The sequence below is a fragment of the Pseudorasbora parva genome, chromosome 5 (assembly GCF_024679245.1).
Source record: "Pseudorasbora parva isolate DD20220531a chromosome 5, ASM2467924v1, whole genome shotgun sequence".
Classification (NCBI taxonomy): domain Eukaryota; kingdom Metazoa; phylum Chordata; class Actinopteri; order Cypriniformes; family Gobionidae; genus Pseudorasbora; species Pseudorasbora parva.
Window position 1 is genome coordinate 42,754,857 of NC_090176.1, and position 15,877 is coordinate 42,770,733.

General features: G+C 39.4%; 1 protein-coding gene across 14 annotated transcripts in view; it reads right to left on the bottom strand.

Annotated features, from left to right (window-relative positions):
• Positions 1 to 1,055: 1,055 nt before the first annotated feature.
• Positions 1,056 to 15,877, bottom strand: part of ttn.2 (titin, tandem duplicate 2) — a 171,547-nt gene continuing 156,725 nt past the window's right edge. For all 14 annotated transcript variants that reach the window (XM_067444370.1, XM_067444373.1, XM_067444378.1 and 11 more), the window contains 16 exons: positions 15,475 to 15,777; positions 15,053 to 15,334; positions 14,338 to 14,931; positions 13,952 to 14,242; positions 13,540 to 13,839; positions 13,143 to 13,445; positions 12,742 to 13,044; positions 12,036 to 12,620; positions 11,631 to 11,936; positions 11,231 to 11,530; positions 10,562 to 11,137; positions 10,161 to 10,466; positions 9,427 to 10,020; positions 3,496 to 9,282; positions 2,482 to 2,778; positions 1,056 to 2,388 (listed from right to left, as the gene is read on the bottom strand). In XM_067444370.1, coding sequence (XP_067300471.1) covers positions 2,090 to 2,388; positions 2,482 to 2,778; positions 3,496 to 9,282; positions 9,427 to 10,020; positions 10,161 to 10,466; positions 10,562 to 11,137; positions 11,231 to 11,530; positions 11,631 to 11,936; positions 12,036 to 12,620; positions 12,742 to 13,044; positions 13,143 to 13,445; positions 13,540 to 13,839; positions 13,952 to 14,242; positions 14,338 to 14,931; positions 15,053 to 15,334; positions 15,475 to 15,777 — 11,426 coding nt within the window. In that variant the 3' untranslated portion in view covers positions 1,056 to 2,089. The remainder of the gene's footprint in view (positions 2,389 to 2,481; positions 2,779 to 3,495; positions 9,283 to 9,426; positions 10,021 to 10,160; positions 10,467 to 10,561; positions 11,138 to 11,230; positions 11,531 to 11,630; positions 11,937 to 12,035; positions 12,621 to 12,741; positions 13,045 to 13,142; positions 13,446 to 13,539; positions 13,840 to 13,951; positions 14,243 to 14,337; positions 14,932 to 15,052; positions 15,335 to 15,474; positions 15,778 to 15,877) is intronic.

Below are 15,877 nucleotides of genomic sequence, written 5' to 3' on the forward strand. Positions count from 1 at the left end.
TAAACTAACTTTGGGGGAAAAATTTTGAAGTGTTATTTTATTATTTAGTTTGCCTCGCGTCCATTAGAAATCACAGAGGGGCGGCTATACTGGGACCGGTCACCGGGGGGCGATAGATGCGCGAAAGCTTCAGTAAATGAGAGGGAGACTGCAGGCTTGATTACACCAATCAGAAATGAGTCAGAATCATAAAACTCATTTTGCATATGCTCAGTGGAGACCCCTCTCTGCCTGCCAAAGGACAACAAGCTGCTGAGCAATGGTCTTAGATTGGTTGGATGGCCAAATGTAGTTTCATGTATTTTTTATTATGAATTGCCAAGCACAGATTGTCTGGAAATGTCATGATCTGGGGCAGTGTTTCTGTTAATAGCAAGGGTTTATGATGTTACCAACCTGTGAAGAAGCTTGTTGTAGTCCAAACCGACTGTTTTTGTAGGCAATAAACTGCCGTAACTTTAAAAGACAATATCTCCGTTTGCATTGAACTTTCAGCGCTGTAACTTTGCAGATACTGTTTATGCTCAAGCAGCAACATTACACACTAACTAAAGTTAAAAAAGTGAAATCGCATGCAACCACCCCTTTAAACGCTGGCAGGGAAAATAGTTAAAACTGGTTCTGATTACCTGGTGAATGAATCTGTTCTTACATTGCAATTCATCTGGTAAGTTGTTTTGGTATCATTTAAGATGTGTGTATTTAATAAGTAGATATAATATAAATACATGTAGATTACCATATATGTGTGGTTGTACATATGTATAAGAATGAATAAATATAGAATAATAGCTGTAGTCATAAATAAATACAGCCACTGTGGCAAAGTGGACTGTGCACATTCACTTCACTGAGTCTGATATGTGTCTCAATCCTATTCCGCCTCAACGCTACTTTCCTGTCTATCCTCCACTTTCCTATAAAATGAAGACAAATGGTTAAAAATGTTAAAACAAATGTTTGTTAAAAATAATGAATAAATCATTGAAAAAATCATTGTGCCATAATTAAAGAAAACATTGAAACCACTGAATACTGAAGACAAGGACACAAAATTTAGTGCTGAGAACATGCTTTATTGAATCAATAAAACTCAAGGAGGTTGCATATATAGATAATTCTACAATTCTACATAAAATCAAACCAAAGTGCAGGGCATTGAGATACTAAACTGTTTCTTTCCTGTTGCACAGCAGGTGGTGTTACTGTGGCACACTTTCTTGATGTTTGCCCAACAACTGACAAGGTGAATACTAAAGCTAACACACAAACACGCAATGCTTCAAAGCAATCCTCCAAGAGGAGGCTCTGTTTCTGCAAGGAAGTACAAGATATACTTTTGTTATTGGCCAGGAGATGTTACTTTTGAAAGTTTATTCAAGCAGTCCCTTGCCAGAAACGGAGCACATTAAACATTTTTTGCTCATAAAGTGCAGGCCGCTCGCACCTTGAGCATGTCATTAAAATGGTGGTATGACATAGTCAGTCAGAACACAAGGCCTAGTCGTCCTGCTTACATGAGGGTAAAATGCAAACAGCACTCAAGGCCTTACGTTCAAGTAACAATGCATAAGAGTATGGTTATAATATCACTGTATGTGTAAACATACAGGCATAACTTAGTCTCTCAGATTTAGTGTAACGTCAACAGGGAGCCTCTCTACCTGTTGAGGCAATCTTAAGACTTCAACTTAGTGTTGAGGCACAGAGTTTAGTTTCAGGTTTATCAGGGTATTCGTTCCATGTGAAACTTTCTCCTGATAAACATTTAGTTTCATTTGTTTCAGTTAATATTGTTATAAATAACAATTCATACATTTTCCATAACCGTTAAATTCGGCTATATACATTATGTACATGTCACAGAAAATTGGATCAAAAATCCTAAGTCATAATTATCCAATATGGCACATTTTATAATACTTTAGACTTTAGTCTAGATTGGTATAAATTAATGTCAGGTTTGATATAAAAATAGTTTATATTTACAGGAACAGATATCCAGGTAACTTATCAAGATTTTTTTTCATTTCATCTAAAAATACAAAGTCGCTTAATGAAGAAAGGATTGGGGGTATAAATTATGGCTTTACTTTGATCGAATACTGATGGTAACAGTTGCCATGTCAGATCCATGCTCATTGGAAAGTTTGAGTGTGTATGCTCCAGCATCACTCTCTTTCACACCAGTGATGATGAGTGTGGTTAGGTCTTCTGTGGTGTCAATATGGAACCTGCTACTTTCTTCCTCACCAGGCAGTTTCTTTCCACCACGCGACCATTCAATATGAGGAGCTGGCTCTCCAGAGAAAGCACAGGTCACTGTTAGAACTTTTCCAGTTTCAATGCTGATATCTTCTGGAAGAGCTTCAATTCTTGGAGCTAAGCCTATAAAATATAAATTGATTTGAAATTATATTCATCCATATTACAACATTATTACAAATTTGACTATTGTTTAGTAGTCTAATTGGTCCTTACCTTGAGCGCTGTGGAGGGCTGCTCTAACTGAGGATTCTTCAACATGTGAATGACTTGACATTATACTGCTTGAGCTCATTGCATATACTGACTCTGATGTCATAGAGGACATGCTAGACATTGACATAGTTTCAAATTTCATCTCAGCCATTGAAGAACTGCTGAAGGATGCTTCTTGCATTGTGCTCTCCATGTGGGTGGATTTTGAAGTAAAACTTTCATGCATGGCGCTAACAGCAGCACTTTCCTTCTTAAGAATCATTTCACTTCCCCCATGTATTTGGGAAGACACAGATTCTGGGAAAGAAGAAAAAACATTTGCATTAAGAATAATGGGCATCAAGACTGTAGCAACTCATAATAGCATGATAATAATAATAATAATAATAATAATAATAATAATAATAATAATAATAATAATGTAAAAACTTCACATAATCTGAAATGTATTACATTATTATTGTTATAAAATGTTTTAATGTATAAATTTTTACACTATGAGAAAATGATCACATTATCAACTCACCAAAACATATTTCATTATTGTAACAGCTTGTAACATAAAAAAATGTATTCCCTAAAAATCTAAAGCCAGTTTTGTGACATGTAGCATTTAAATATTCAAGCAAGTGTGTGTGTGTGTGTGGCTAAAAAAATACAGAACATACCCCTGCTAAAACAGTTGGGTTTTGTGATTTAAAAAAAGAAAGATAAATAACTTTTACATGTTTAAACTTCTACTACTACTATTTTTTATGTTTTAAAAGCTATTGCAATAGTGAAAATATTACATGTTTTTGATGCATTAATAATGTATTTAATTCTCATAATGTAAAAAAATTACATTATGAGCTCAAGATTTTATTACGTTTTGAGAAAATGAATACACTATGAACATTTTATTACAATAATAATGTAATACTTATTACAGTATGTGCAGTTATTACATTATGAGTTGCTACAAGACTTTAAATGGATAAGAATTTAATATAATTTATAGGAAAGGAAATTTACCTTGAACAATCTTATGTGAAGCCACAAATGAAGTTACTTTTGTGTAGATTGCTTGAAACACTTGACCAAGCAACGAGAATGATGTTCTTGACACTGCTCCTCCTTCACTTATGATTTCACATGTGTATTCCCCTTGGTCACTCTCAGAAACATCAGATATATAGAGACAGCCAGTTCCATCTGCAGATGTTTGAATCTGGTAGTGACTACTTTGACTGAGTTTTCTGCTGTCCTTGTACCACACAACTTCTTTTATAGAGCTCTCAGCAACAAATATCATCTTAATTTTGTCTTCATGAGCTTCAGCTTTGAGTTGCTGAATGATCTTTGGTGGCACTTCCTTTGACGGAGTTGGGGATTTCACTGTAAGGGGAGATTTTACTCTTTTAGGTGACATGATTGGCTCAGGAGATTTGACTGTTGGTGGGGATTTAGCTCTTTGAGGTTCAGGAGACTTAAGTCCTGTAGGGGATTTAACTCTCAGAGGGGAGGCAACTGGCTCAGGAGACTTAACAGGAGGTGGAGATTTTACCCTGGGAGGTGAAGTTATTGGCTCAGGGGATTTTAGAGCTGTTGGAGACTTTATTCTTTGAGGGGTGGTTGGTTCAGGAGACTTCATGGGAGGTGGAGACTTTACCCTCTGAAGAGAGCCGACTGGCTCTGGTGACTTCACTCTGAAGGGGGATTTTATACCCTCTGGAGATTTAATTCGAGGTTCAGGAGATTTAACACCAGTGGGTTCTGGTGATTTAATTTGCGGTTCTGGAGACTTTACTGAGGGCACAGGAGATTTTATTGAAGGCTCCGGAGATTTAACTGATGGTACAGGGGATTTCGCTAAAGGTTCTGGAGACTTTACTGATGGCACGGGGGATTTCACAGAGGGCTCTGGAGACTTTACTGATGGCACTGGGGATTTAGCAGAGGGCTCAGGAGACTTTACTGATGGCACTGGAGATGCAACTGATGGCTCTGGAGATTTAACTGATGGCACTGGAGATGTCACTGCAGGTTGTGTAGTCACTTGTGTAGGTGTAACTTCCTCTTTAAGTAGTGGTTTGTGAATAGTCAATGTAAACCTTGCCTCCTGCTTTCCTTCTGAATTTTCTACAACTACAGTATAGCTGCCTTCATCAGAAAACTCAACTGATGAAATTTCAAATGTAGACTTATATTGTGTTGTAGACACATGAATGCGGTGTGAAGAGACAATAATTCTTCCCTCATGCATCCACGTGACACTTGGTGCTGGCTCTCCATCAATATCACAGACAAATCGTGCTGAGTCACCCTCAGATACAGTCAGAGACTGTGGTTTTGTGAGTATTCTTGCTGAAAGAGTAGCTTTAACTTTCTTTACTGATACTTCAGCAGATATTTTTTCTGATTCTTTTATCTTAGATTCAGATGACACATGTTTTTCAGATGTTGCATGTATTTCAGAGGATGAATATGAAGCTGATGATAGGTATTCAGTAGATGCATATCTAATTGGAGATGATGCAAGCTTCTGAGATTCATACTTTTCAAAGGCAGAAACTTCACGTCGCTCGGTTAGTTTTGTTTTGGTTTCTTGGATCTCTAAATGAGTTCTTGAGGCAGAGGATGCTCTGATTGTTGTTGAATGATAATAATCTGTTTTTGTTATGTCAGGTACAAATGGTGTTGGAGCCTCTTCGTCTCGACGTCTTGAAGAATATGTAGTAAATTCTCCACCTGAAACATCAAGAGTTCCATAATCTGATGCCTCACCCTTTGCATTTGTGCAGACAACACGATATGTGCCACTGTCCTCTGCCTGGCATTCATTAATTTGAAGAGACAAAACTCCACTCATATTTGTGAACTGGTATTTGTTGCTCTCTTGTATTTGTTGTCCATTATGGAACCACTGGATATCAGCATCTGGCTTTGATTGAACATTCAAAGTGAATTTAGTGTTTTGACCACATGGTACACGGTGAGAACGCATTCTTACTGTGATACGTGGAGCATGGTCAAGACTGAAGGGTTGCTGAGTCACAACCTGGTACTTGCGCTCAGATTTTAGAGCTGCTTTTCTCGCTTCATATCTAGACATGATGTCAAATCTTGCAGACCTTTCAAATCTAGAGGAGGATCTGGAAGATCTTCTCTCAGTGGATGTAGGACTTGGTGATCGGGGACGTGTTCTTTCAGGGGTGGGTGATCTTCTTTCTATGATTTCAACTTCAGCCTCTGTTGAGATGCGTGCACGGGGTTGTCTAATGAGTTCAGAGACAGGACGCATCAGTTCAATGTATGTTGGAGACAATGATCTTCTCCTTCTCAAGAAATGTGAAATGGGAGGAGGAGAGCCTCGAGCTTGCTCAGTTGTTGTTACATGTTTGGTCTCTTCTACATGTCTAATTTCAGCTTTGTGAACAGATTTAGCTGAGGCACGACGCAGTGCAGACAGCTCAAAGCGTACAGGGCTTCCACTGGGTGGGGAGGCAGAGAAGCCAAGCTCTAGTTCTTCCTCAAGCTCTTGCCTTTCTTTTTCTGATCTTTTCATTGTCAGATAGTCCTCACCCTCAAGGAGCTCCTCATCTGAAAGATCTCCTAGTGAGCGTCTTCTCAGTCTGAATGATGCCTCAGATTCTGGGGATGGTGACCGCCTTGCTGGTCGAACAGTCTCTAAATCGTCTTGTGTAAGTTTTGGAATGCGCCACTTTGGCCTGTACTGATCAGTTATTCTAGGTAGTGGCATGACGTAAAATTGCTCCCATCTGGAAAGACGAATACGCCTCTGTCTCTTCTGAACAATTCTATCCATTCTCTCAGGAATTTCATATTGGTCACGCAGTTTCTTGTACCATTTCATGTCAGATAACGGCACAAAGTGTTTGATCAAGTTATCTTCACCAAGGACAGTTGGATCATGTGCACGAGCTTCAGGGATTTCATAAGGCATACGTATCTTCTTATCTTCCTCTTTTATTTTCTTTATTTCTTGATCCTCTTTATCAGAGATGTCAAACTCACCTTGCACATTCTTGGTGCTCACTGCAGGTTTATATAATTCAGCAGCTTCCTTCAAAGCCTCCTGTGCTACAGGATTAAGTGTAATAACCTCTGCTGTTGAGAACTGTTGTGCCATTTTCAGTGTCTTTTCTATTTGGTTCCTAACATATTTCTGCCTCTCTTCCTCACTCTTGAACTCCCTCCTTGTGTATGTTAGGCGTTCAACTTTGAGAGTAGCTTGACAACTTGCTGATCCAGCTGTGTTTGTTGCAGTGACTCTGTATGTGCCTGAATCCTCTATAAGGGTTTCTCTGATATGAAGAACATGATAGTCTACGTCCTCTTGAACGACTTCAACTTGTGGTCTGAACTCAAGAGGTTTGCCATTTTTCTCCCATTTCAGAGTTGGTGCTGGTATTCCTGATACTCTCAAGTCAAAGCGAACACTTTGCCCCTCAACACACTCAATATTGGCTAAGAGACGTTTGAACATTGGTCTCATAGTGTCCTCAGCAACTAAGTGTGGTGTTACAGTGAGACGTGCCTTGCAACTATCCTCACCAAACTTGTTGTTTGCTACAACAGTGTATTCAGCATCATCACTGATGTCAACATTGTGTATCATGAGTTGATAAAGACCCTTGTCACTTGTGAATGTGTATTTTCTAGGATCTGGTTTGATTCTGTGCCCGGCCTTTAACCACGTAACACTTGGTTCTGGATGAACTGTTATGGTTACACCAAAGCGCACATCTTCACCAATGTATGCTGCACGGTTGTATAATGGCAAAGTAAACTCTGGTGGCCTCTGCAAAATTTTGGTTTTGTCAACTCTACGCCTTGGTTTCTTGAGTGAGCGTCCCAGATAATATTCACGGTAGGAACGAACTGTCTCAACAAACAACTCAGCATAGGCATTGTCCTCCCTGTCTTCACTGACAACTTTACATCTATATAATCCATCATCACATTCTTCAATGTCTTTAACATAGATGCTAGCAACACCATTAGCATAACTGATTTCATATTTATGGCTTGCAATCAGTTTGCGGGACCCAAAGTACCAGGTCACTTCAGTGTTTCTGTCGTAGTTTTCAATGCAGCACGCAAACCTGACATGTCCTCCCTCTTCAGCAGATCCATGCATGACAGGACCCGCTCTCAAACCTTGTTCAGGATGTCCAACTTTCACTCTACCAATGGAAACATTTCTCTGGTTTCTGTAGCCACCACCATAGGCAACACGTGCTGCTGAAACAACAGTGCTCCATTCCTTTTTCACTAGGGATTGGTAGTATCTTCTGTGTCTCAAAGTCTTGATGACCTTTGAACTAATATGTTCCAATTTCATCTTGAGCCAAGGGTGCTCCAAAGCTTCAGAGGCAGTCATACGTAGCTTGTGATCTTTAGTCAGCAGTCTGTCAACAAAGTCCATACCCTCAAGGCTGGTCTCTTTAAAGGCTTCACCATCAAACAAATACTCTGCATTTGAAATGTGCTCAACCATTTTCTGGTGTGATTCAGCTGCAAATGGATTTAGTCCACTAAGGAGGACATATGCAAGAACACCAACAGACCACATGTCAGTGGCAGTGGTTACAAAATCACTGTTGTGGATTTCAGGTGCATAGTACTCAGGAGCAGTGAACTGAATCCTGATGTTTTCTCCAGGTGTAAGCAACCTAGCTTGACCCATTTCAATGATCTTGATTGTATTGCTTTTCCTTGTGGAATAAACTATATTATCAGGTCTGATATCAAAATGGCAATAGTTGCGACTATGCAGGAACTTCAGGGCTCCACAAACTTGTCTCATATACCGAACAATTTCTTGCTCTGTGAGGTCAAAGTTTGTACCAAGACGCTCAAAGATGTCCATACCAGACATGAATTCATAGATCAGGACATATTCTTCCAGGCTATCAAAGGATTCATGAAGATACAGAATGTTTTTATGTCTTGCAATATTGAGTGTCTCAATTTCTCTTGCAACCAGCTCTCGATCTGCATCTTTAACTTTGATAAATTTAGCCAAGAATGTCTTCTTGGAGCTAATTTCAATACAGCGATGGACAATGCCAAACTGTCCATTGCGTGCAAGTTCCTCAGAGATTGTGTAGAGAGATGGGAGAAGCTTGACTTTTGAATGTGGTGCCTCCTCCTTTGTAACCTCTCTTGTTTCATCCACTTCTTCATCATAGTTTCGAATTGCTAACTTGTCTTCTTTTGTAGTCACAGGGTCTGTTGGTGCAGATGGATCACTCACGCCAAATCGGTTTTCTGCAATCACACGGAACTGGTATTTTGTTTTGCCAAAGAGACTCATCACGGTGTATTGGGGCTCAGGAGTCTGAGCAACACGAATCCATCTATCTCCAGTGGTAGGACACTTTTCTATAATGTAATTGATAATTTCACTTCCACCATCATTTCCAGGACTCCAAACGAGGGTGAGTGTATCTCTGCTAATATCACTGACTTTAACATCCTTTGGTGGATCAGGGACATCAGCAACATCAAGTTCAACTGTCTGCTTATCCACACCAAATCGATTTTTGGCACAAATTATGTAGTAGCCGGAATCCTTCCTTTGTACTCCCTTTTGGAACACCAGAGAGGTGAATGATCTTGTGAGAATGACTTGATGATAAGCTGTATTATTAATCATCTCTTGTCCCTTTTGCCATGTGACTACAGGATCAGGTTTTCCACTAATTGGAATCTTGATTGTAACCACTTCACCACGAATGGCATGAACAGCTCCCATGCCTTGGAGATGTAATGGCAAGTGAATTTTGGCAGGAACTAGAAAATAAAAATGACAAAGACAAAACTTAATATGGAATATTACATTTTAAGCCGTCCTGCAGAATGATAAAAGTATAAAGATATTGTTTTTTAGAAAAGTACTCAGGTTGAATAACATGTTAAAAAAACTGAAATACTTACCCTCAACCTCTAGGTTCATACTTGTGGAGATTGATCCAAGCTGGTTAGTAGCTCTAATTTGGTAAACAGCTGCATCATTCTCATCAGCATTGCTGATAACAAGTTGGAAGTAACCTCCCTTGAATTCTTGGACCTTTATTTTCTCTCCATCAGGGAAAATTTCTTTGCCATTCTTGTACCATTTAACCACTGGCTTGGGATGTCCAACAACCTTTGTGACAAGTGTGGCATTTGCCCTGTATTTGACACACATGTCCCTCAATTCTTCCTTGAAGGATGGGGCACGGAGAGCTGTATCTGATTTTGGAATGACTGGTTCTGATATCTCACTCCAGTCACTCTCTCCACCAATATTTTCACATTTGACACGGAATTCATATTCGAAACCTTCAAGAAGGCCTTTAACAGTGTAATATGTCTCATGGATTTCTTCTGAAGTAACTGTAATCCATTTGTTCTGTTTTTTCTCTCTTTTTTCAAGGTAATAGTTCTTAATTTTGGCTCCTCCATCACTTGTTGGTGCTTTCCAAGAAACAACACATGAATCCTTTGTTACAGAAGAAACAAATGGCTGTTGTGGTACTCCAGGTTTCTCTGTTTTAAAAAAAATGAAGAGAAATACATTTAACAGGTTTTACAATCTATTGTTTTGTGTTTCATGCTAATATATGGTTTTATTTATTTAAACATAAATATAAACTACTATTTAAAGACCACCAATTCATGAAACTTACCGAATGGACTCTTGATAATAACAACAGATGGTATCTCAAGAGGTTCACTAATGCCATACTGATTCTGTGCAGACACTCTGAAGTAGTATCCAGCACTCTCAATGAGGTTTGGAACACGACATGTCGTTCCTGGGATAGCTGATGAAACAAGGTGCCATTGTTCACCCTCTTTTGCTTCACGTTTCTCTACAATGTAATTTGTGATCATTGATCCACCATCATCCTTAGGTGGTTTCCAGCTAATGATCACAGAACTTTTCAAGAGGGCATCAACAACAATTGGTCCTTCAGGCATGAGAGGTTTATCTGAAAAGACAAATAATTTTTTGGACATTTGCAAACATATTTTCGTGCAAACAAGTCTTTTGGCATTTCAGTGTTTATCTTGAACCTCAGTTTACCTTGGATTTCAACACGGAGGACTGTGTCCACTGTGCCAAATTTGTTGCTCATTTGCACCTTATATCTTCCAGCATTTGTCTTACGCTGGACATTTCTGATAACTAAGTGAGTGTAACTTTCTGTGTTTTCAATTATTACATTCTCAGATGGATTGAGAGGCTTCTTCCCATAGAACCACATGATTTGTGGAATAGGGCGACCGATGTAGACAACATGGAGACGTAGGCTTGTTCCACAACCAGCATAGTATTTCTCCTTCAATGGGAATCCAGGATGGAATTGCGGTGCAGCCTGCAATAGGAGCTTGCCACTGGTCTCAATTTCACCTGCCTCATTGATGGCTCTGCATGTGTACACACCCTCATCTTCTTGTTCATCTGTCGATACTGTTATTGAATGGTTTCGGCCATCAGAACTCATCTTGTATTTTCGGCTCTGGATCAACTCCTTTCCATATCTATACCACTTAATTTCAGGAAGAGGTCTTCCAATAATTTGGCATGTCAAAGTTCCAGATTCTCCTAGTTTAGTGGTAGTATCTTTAATTTCCTCTTTCAGGCATGGAGCCTCTCCAACTATAGGACCAATTGAACATGTTAGTCACATTGTATACTTTGTGAATGTCTATTTCAGAAAAAGAAAATCTAAATAACATTTCATTAGCTTACCACTCAGTTTGGTTTTAATGCCCATTGCTGTTCTTCTTGGTCTACTCATTCCAGTTTCATTTTCAGCAAACACTCTGAACTCATACTCTGTTGCTTCCATTAATCCACCCATGGTAAACTGTCTGTCCTTTGAACGCTCTTTATTGCATTTCTTCCAGGCACTTTCCCCTGCTTGCCTGTATTCAATCCAGTACCCAAGGATTTCTTTTCCACCATCGGAATCAGGACGCAACCAGTGAATGGTTATGCAGTCTTTAGCTATAGAAATTATGTCAATCTCACCGGGTTGGCCTGGTTTATCTGTTGAACACAAAGAATAGATTAAGCATGTAAAAATACTTTTGTTTTATTTAGGGCAATTATTAAATTCTTTGGAAGGGAGAGGGGTAGGATTACGTACCAAATGGATCTTTGCACACAACAGATTCTGATACAGGTCCAGGCTCACTTTGACCAATATCATTTTGAGCAATCACACGGAACTGGTACTCTGCATCAGGGATGAGACCAGTGAGAGTATACATTGTTGTTGTGATATGTGTCTTGTTATGACGCACCCACTTCTCAGTGGAAATTTCTCTTCTCTCAACATAGTATCCAGTGACACGAGATCCACCATCATCCTTAGGTCTTGACCAGGACAGGCCAATTGTGGTCTTTGTAACATCCATGATTTCTGGAGGGAAACTAGGAGGTTCTGGTGGACCTTTATGCAAAACAAATAAAACAAAATAAGAATTATTGTGATTTTCAATAATTTAAAAGTGTTTTTAAGAGCATTAAGCATAAATTAAAAAATGCTTACAAAGAGGAGTCTTTGGTGTAACAGATTCATCAGATTTGAGGGATTTGCTTATACCAAACTGATTCTCTGCTGTAACCTTGAAGTGATATTCAACATTTTCCTTCAGTCCCTTGACCACAAGTGATGTATCAATCACACGTGAGTCCACAGTGTACCAAGCTGCTTTAGGCACCTCTCGCCTCTCCACAATGTAACCAAAGATGTCAGACCCACCATCATCTGAGGGCGGTCTCCAGCTCACTCTGACTGAACGTGCCTGAATATCATCAAATTCAAGAGGGCCTTCAGGTGGATCTGGGCGTCCAATAACTTTAACCTTAATATAGACAGCCTTCTTTCCACATTTGTTTTCCAACACAAGGTCATAGGTGCCAGTGTCATCTCTGTGGGCCTCCTTGATCACAAGCTCTGTACGTTCTTCACTGGTTGCAATCATAGCTCTGTGAGAAATGTCACGACCTTCCTTTGTCCACTTGCATGTTGGGAAGGGTTTGCCCTTGATAGGCACAGATAGTCTAATGACACCTCCTTGTCTGACAACATAGCCTTCCAGGTAGATTTTATCCAGCTCATAATCAGGATATACTGAAAAGAAAATATATCTTACATAACAAATATGCACTGACATATACATATATGACAGAATAATGCAGTTTGTATGTGTATATATGTTTATAATAACACATTTTTAGGTATTCCATCTTACCAAGCATTTCTGTAACTTTAACCACTCCTGGAATCTCAGCTGGTTCACCAGCTCCACCAGCATTACATGCCAACACACGGAACTTGTATTCAGCTCCCTGGGGCATGTGTGTCAAAGTATATTCACAAATCTTTGTAGGTGTTGTGTTGCATTTTGTCCATTCAACCTGGTCAACCTTCTGCATCTCAATTAGATAGCCAGTTATAGCAGCACCTCCTTCTTCCTCTGGACGAGACCAGGCAAGTGAAACTGATGTTCTTGTGGTATCCGTGACTCGTGGGTTCAATGGAATACCAGGAGGCTCTGTTTAAGAGTAAAGTTGAACACATTATTCGTGTTTGGTCTATTGACACCTAATTTACTTACATATTTACAAGCTTGTGTTGTTACTTTGTACATACCGATAGGATCCATTGCAATAGCTGGTTTAGAGTTTGCACTTGGTTTTCCGGTGCCTCTAGAGTTGATCGCTGTCACTCTATACTCATATTCAAGACCCTCAATAAGTCCTGTTGCTCTGTATCTTGTCATGGTCACTGGATTCTTATTGATGCCCAGCCATCTGTCGGATCCAGCCTCTTTGCGCTCAATAATGTAGCCAGCAATAGTAGAACCACCATTATCTTCAGGTGCTGTCCAAGTAATGGTCATACCATCATGAGACACATCAAGTATTTCAGGAGTGCTTGGTGCTCCAGGTACAGCTAGAAAAAAGGGATATGAGACAATTTTAATACTTTCATTTTTAAATAACATAAAGATAAAGAGAAAACATCTGAAGTAGAAACAAAAACATACTTTTGACACTCTTGCACTCAACAACTTCAGATTGCAAGAACCCGCCAATACCAAAACGATTTGTTGCAGCCACACGGAATACATATTCAGTTCCCTCCACAAGTCTTGTAAACTTGAACATGGGTCTTGTAACAGATTCAGACACTGGCATCCATCCAGGTCGATGGGCATCACGCTGTTCAACAACATAGCCACTGACATTTGCACCTCCATCTTTCTGTGGTGGTTCCCAGCTGCAGGTAACAGATGTGGCATCAACCTCATCGATTTTCATAGGCCCGACAGGTACTCCAGGTTTATCTAGGAACAAAATATATTTGGTTAATTTAAAAAACAAAAACAAATAATAAAAAAACACTTAAAATAGCTGTAGACCTGTAAAATATCTAAAGAAAAGTAAAATGTTTCTCACCAAGAATGATAACTTTGATGACCTCAGTTGCTGTTCCAGTGACATTTTTCACTTCAAGAGTATAGTCACCAGTATCATCAAGTGTGGTTTCACGAACTGTCAGTTTGGTAAATTTAGCAGTTGTCTCAATCTTGATGCGATCAAGCTTGTCCTTCATCTTGACTCCACCAAAGAACCACGAACAGACTGGTACAGGTCTACCTTTAAAGGGAATGTTAAGCACAATTGGCTTACCAGCTGGCACATTGACAATCTTTTGTGGGATGCCAGTCAAGTCAATCTTCGGCATAACTGTAATGAGAATAGAAATAACAAAAATTAAAATTTCTACCATCATTTTGGACTGTTTTCTTAATTGCATTCAGCAGTTTTTAATAATATCTTACCTCTCTGTTCTTGTATTGTTACAGGTGTCATGAGATCTCTAGGCTCACTGACACCTCTGCTATTTTCAGCTCTGATTCTGAAGAGATATTGCTCATTTTCATTCAGTGAGTCAATTGTGTGCTGCAGCACAGATGATTTCACATTAGCAACATTCATCCAGCGATCACTTCCAGTTTTGCAGGCTTCGATGACATAGCCAGAAAGTCTGCTGCCACCATCGTGAAGTGGTTTTTCCCATCCAAGTATGACAGTAGACTTTGTGGTATCAATAACATAAAGATCTTGAGGAATAGATGGAACTTCACAAACTAGTACTGCATCTGTAATTTCACAAGGTTCGCCAATACCATATATGTTCTCCGGCAATACTCTAAAGAAGTATTGTGTTCCTTCTTCCAGCCCAGTGATTCTGTATAATGTCTTCTTGCATTCTGTTGTCACGGTTTTGTAAGATTTCATTGAAGCTTCACGCTTTTCAATTATGTAGTTGTTGATGTGAGCACCTCCATCGATAGAAGGCACATCCCATGTGATTACAACAGACTCTTTTGTGTAATCTTTAACCTTTACTGCAGCACATGGTCCAGGAGTATCTACAAGACAATGTTTTAACCATTTTAAGCATTGGTTACAAACAGTTTATTTAATTTAATGGAATGCACAGTATTGTTTTGCACAGGATTGCACCATTATTGATTGCATAAATTTACTTACCATAAATCTTGACAAGAATGGTAACTATTTTCTTGCCAGATGGATTCTCTGCCTCTATTGTGTACTTTCCAGCATCATAACGATGTACCTTCTCCACTATTAAAGTTGTAGTCTTGTCTGTAGTATCTATGAATCCACGGGACTGTAGGTCAATTCCAGGCTTTCTCCAGGTAACAACTGGTGCTGGTCTTCCAGTTGTAGTTACATTAAGACGTAAAGTGTTGCCAGCTCTGATGCAAACAGTCTTCTTCAGTTCATCAGGTAGTTCAATATCAGGAATTTCTGAGAAGATAGCAATAACAAATTTCATGCAGTAATTCCACATTTAAAAAATAGGTCTTTAGGACGAGAGACAACCCCTGGAATGTGAGGTCTGTGCATGCCACAGTTGACCATTATTAACTTAAAAAACAACAACTTACCAACTCTTTCTGAAGGTGCAGCCTCCATACTGCCTTCACTGAATTCTCCAGTACCCATAGCATTGACTGCAGCCACTCTGAAGCTGTACTTTTTGTTACTTGCCAGACCAGTTACTGTGTACTCAGTACTGCTCAAGAGCTTCTGGGTGGCTCTATACCATTGCTCTGTTTTCTCTTCCAGAATCTCAACAATATAGCCTGTGACATCAGATCCGCCATCATACATCGGCCGTGTCCATGTCATACTAATACTGTGCTTTGTGGTGTCTGTAATACGGGGAACTGATGGTGGAGCTGGGGTATCTGTAAAATAAGAGGACAGGTTAGGCATGTTACTGTTTTTTTATGCATACATTTTTCTATGTATACAGTTTTTTATTGGGGCGGGGGGTGGGGGATGTTC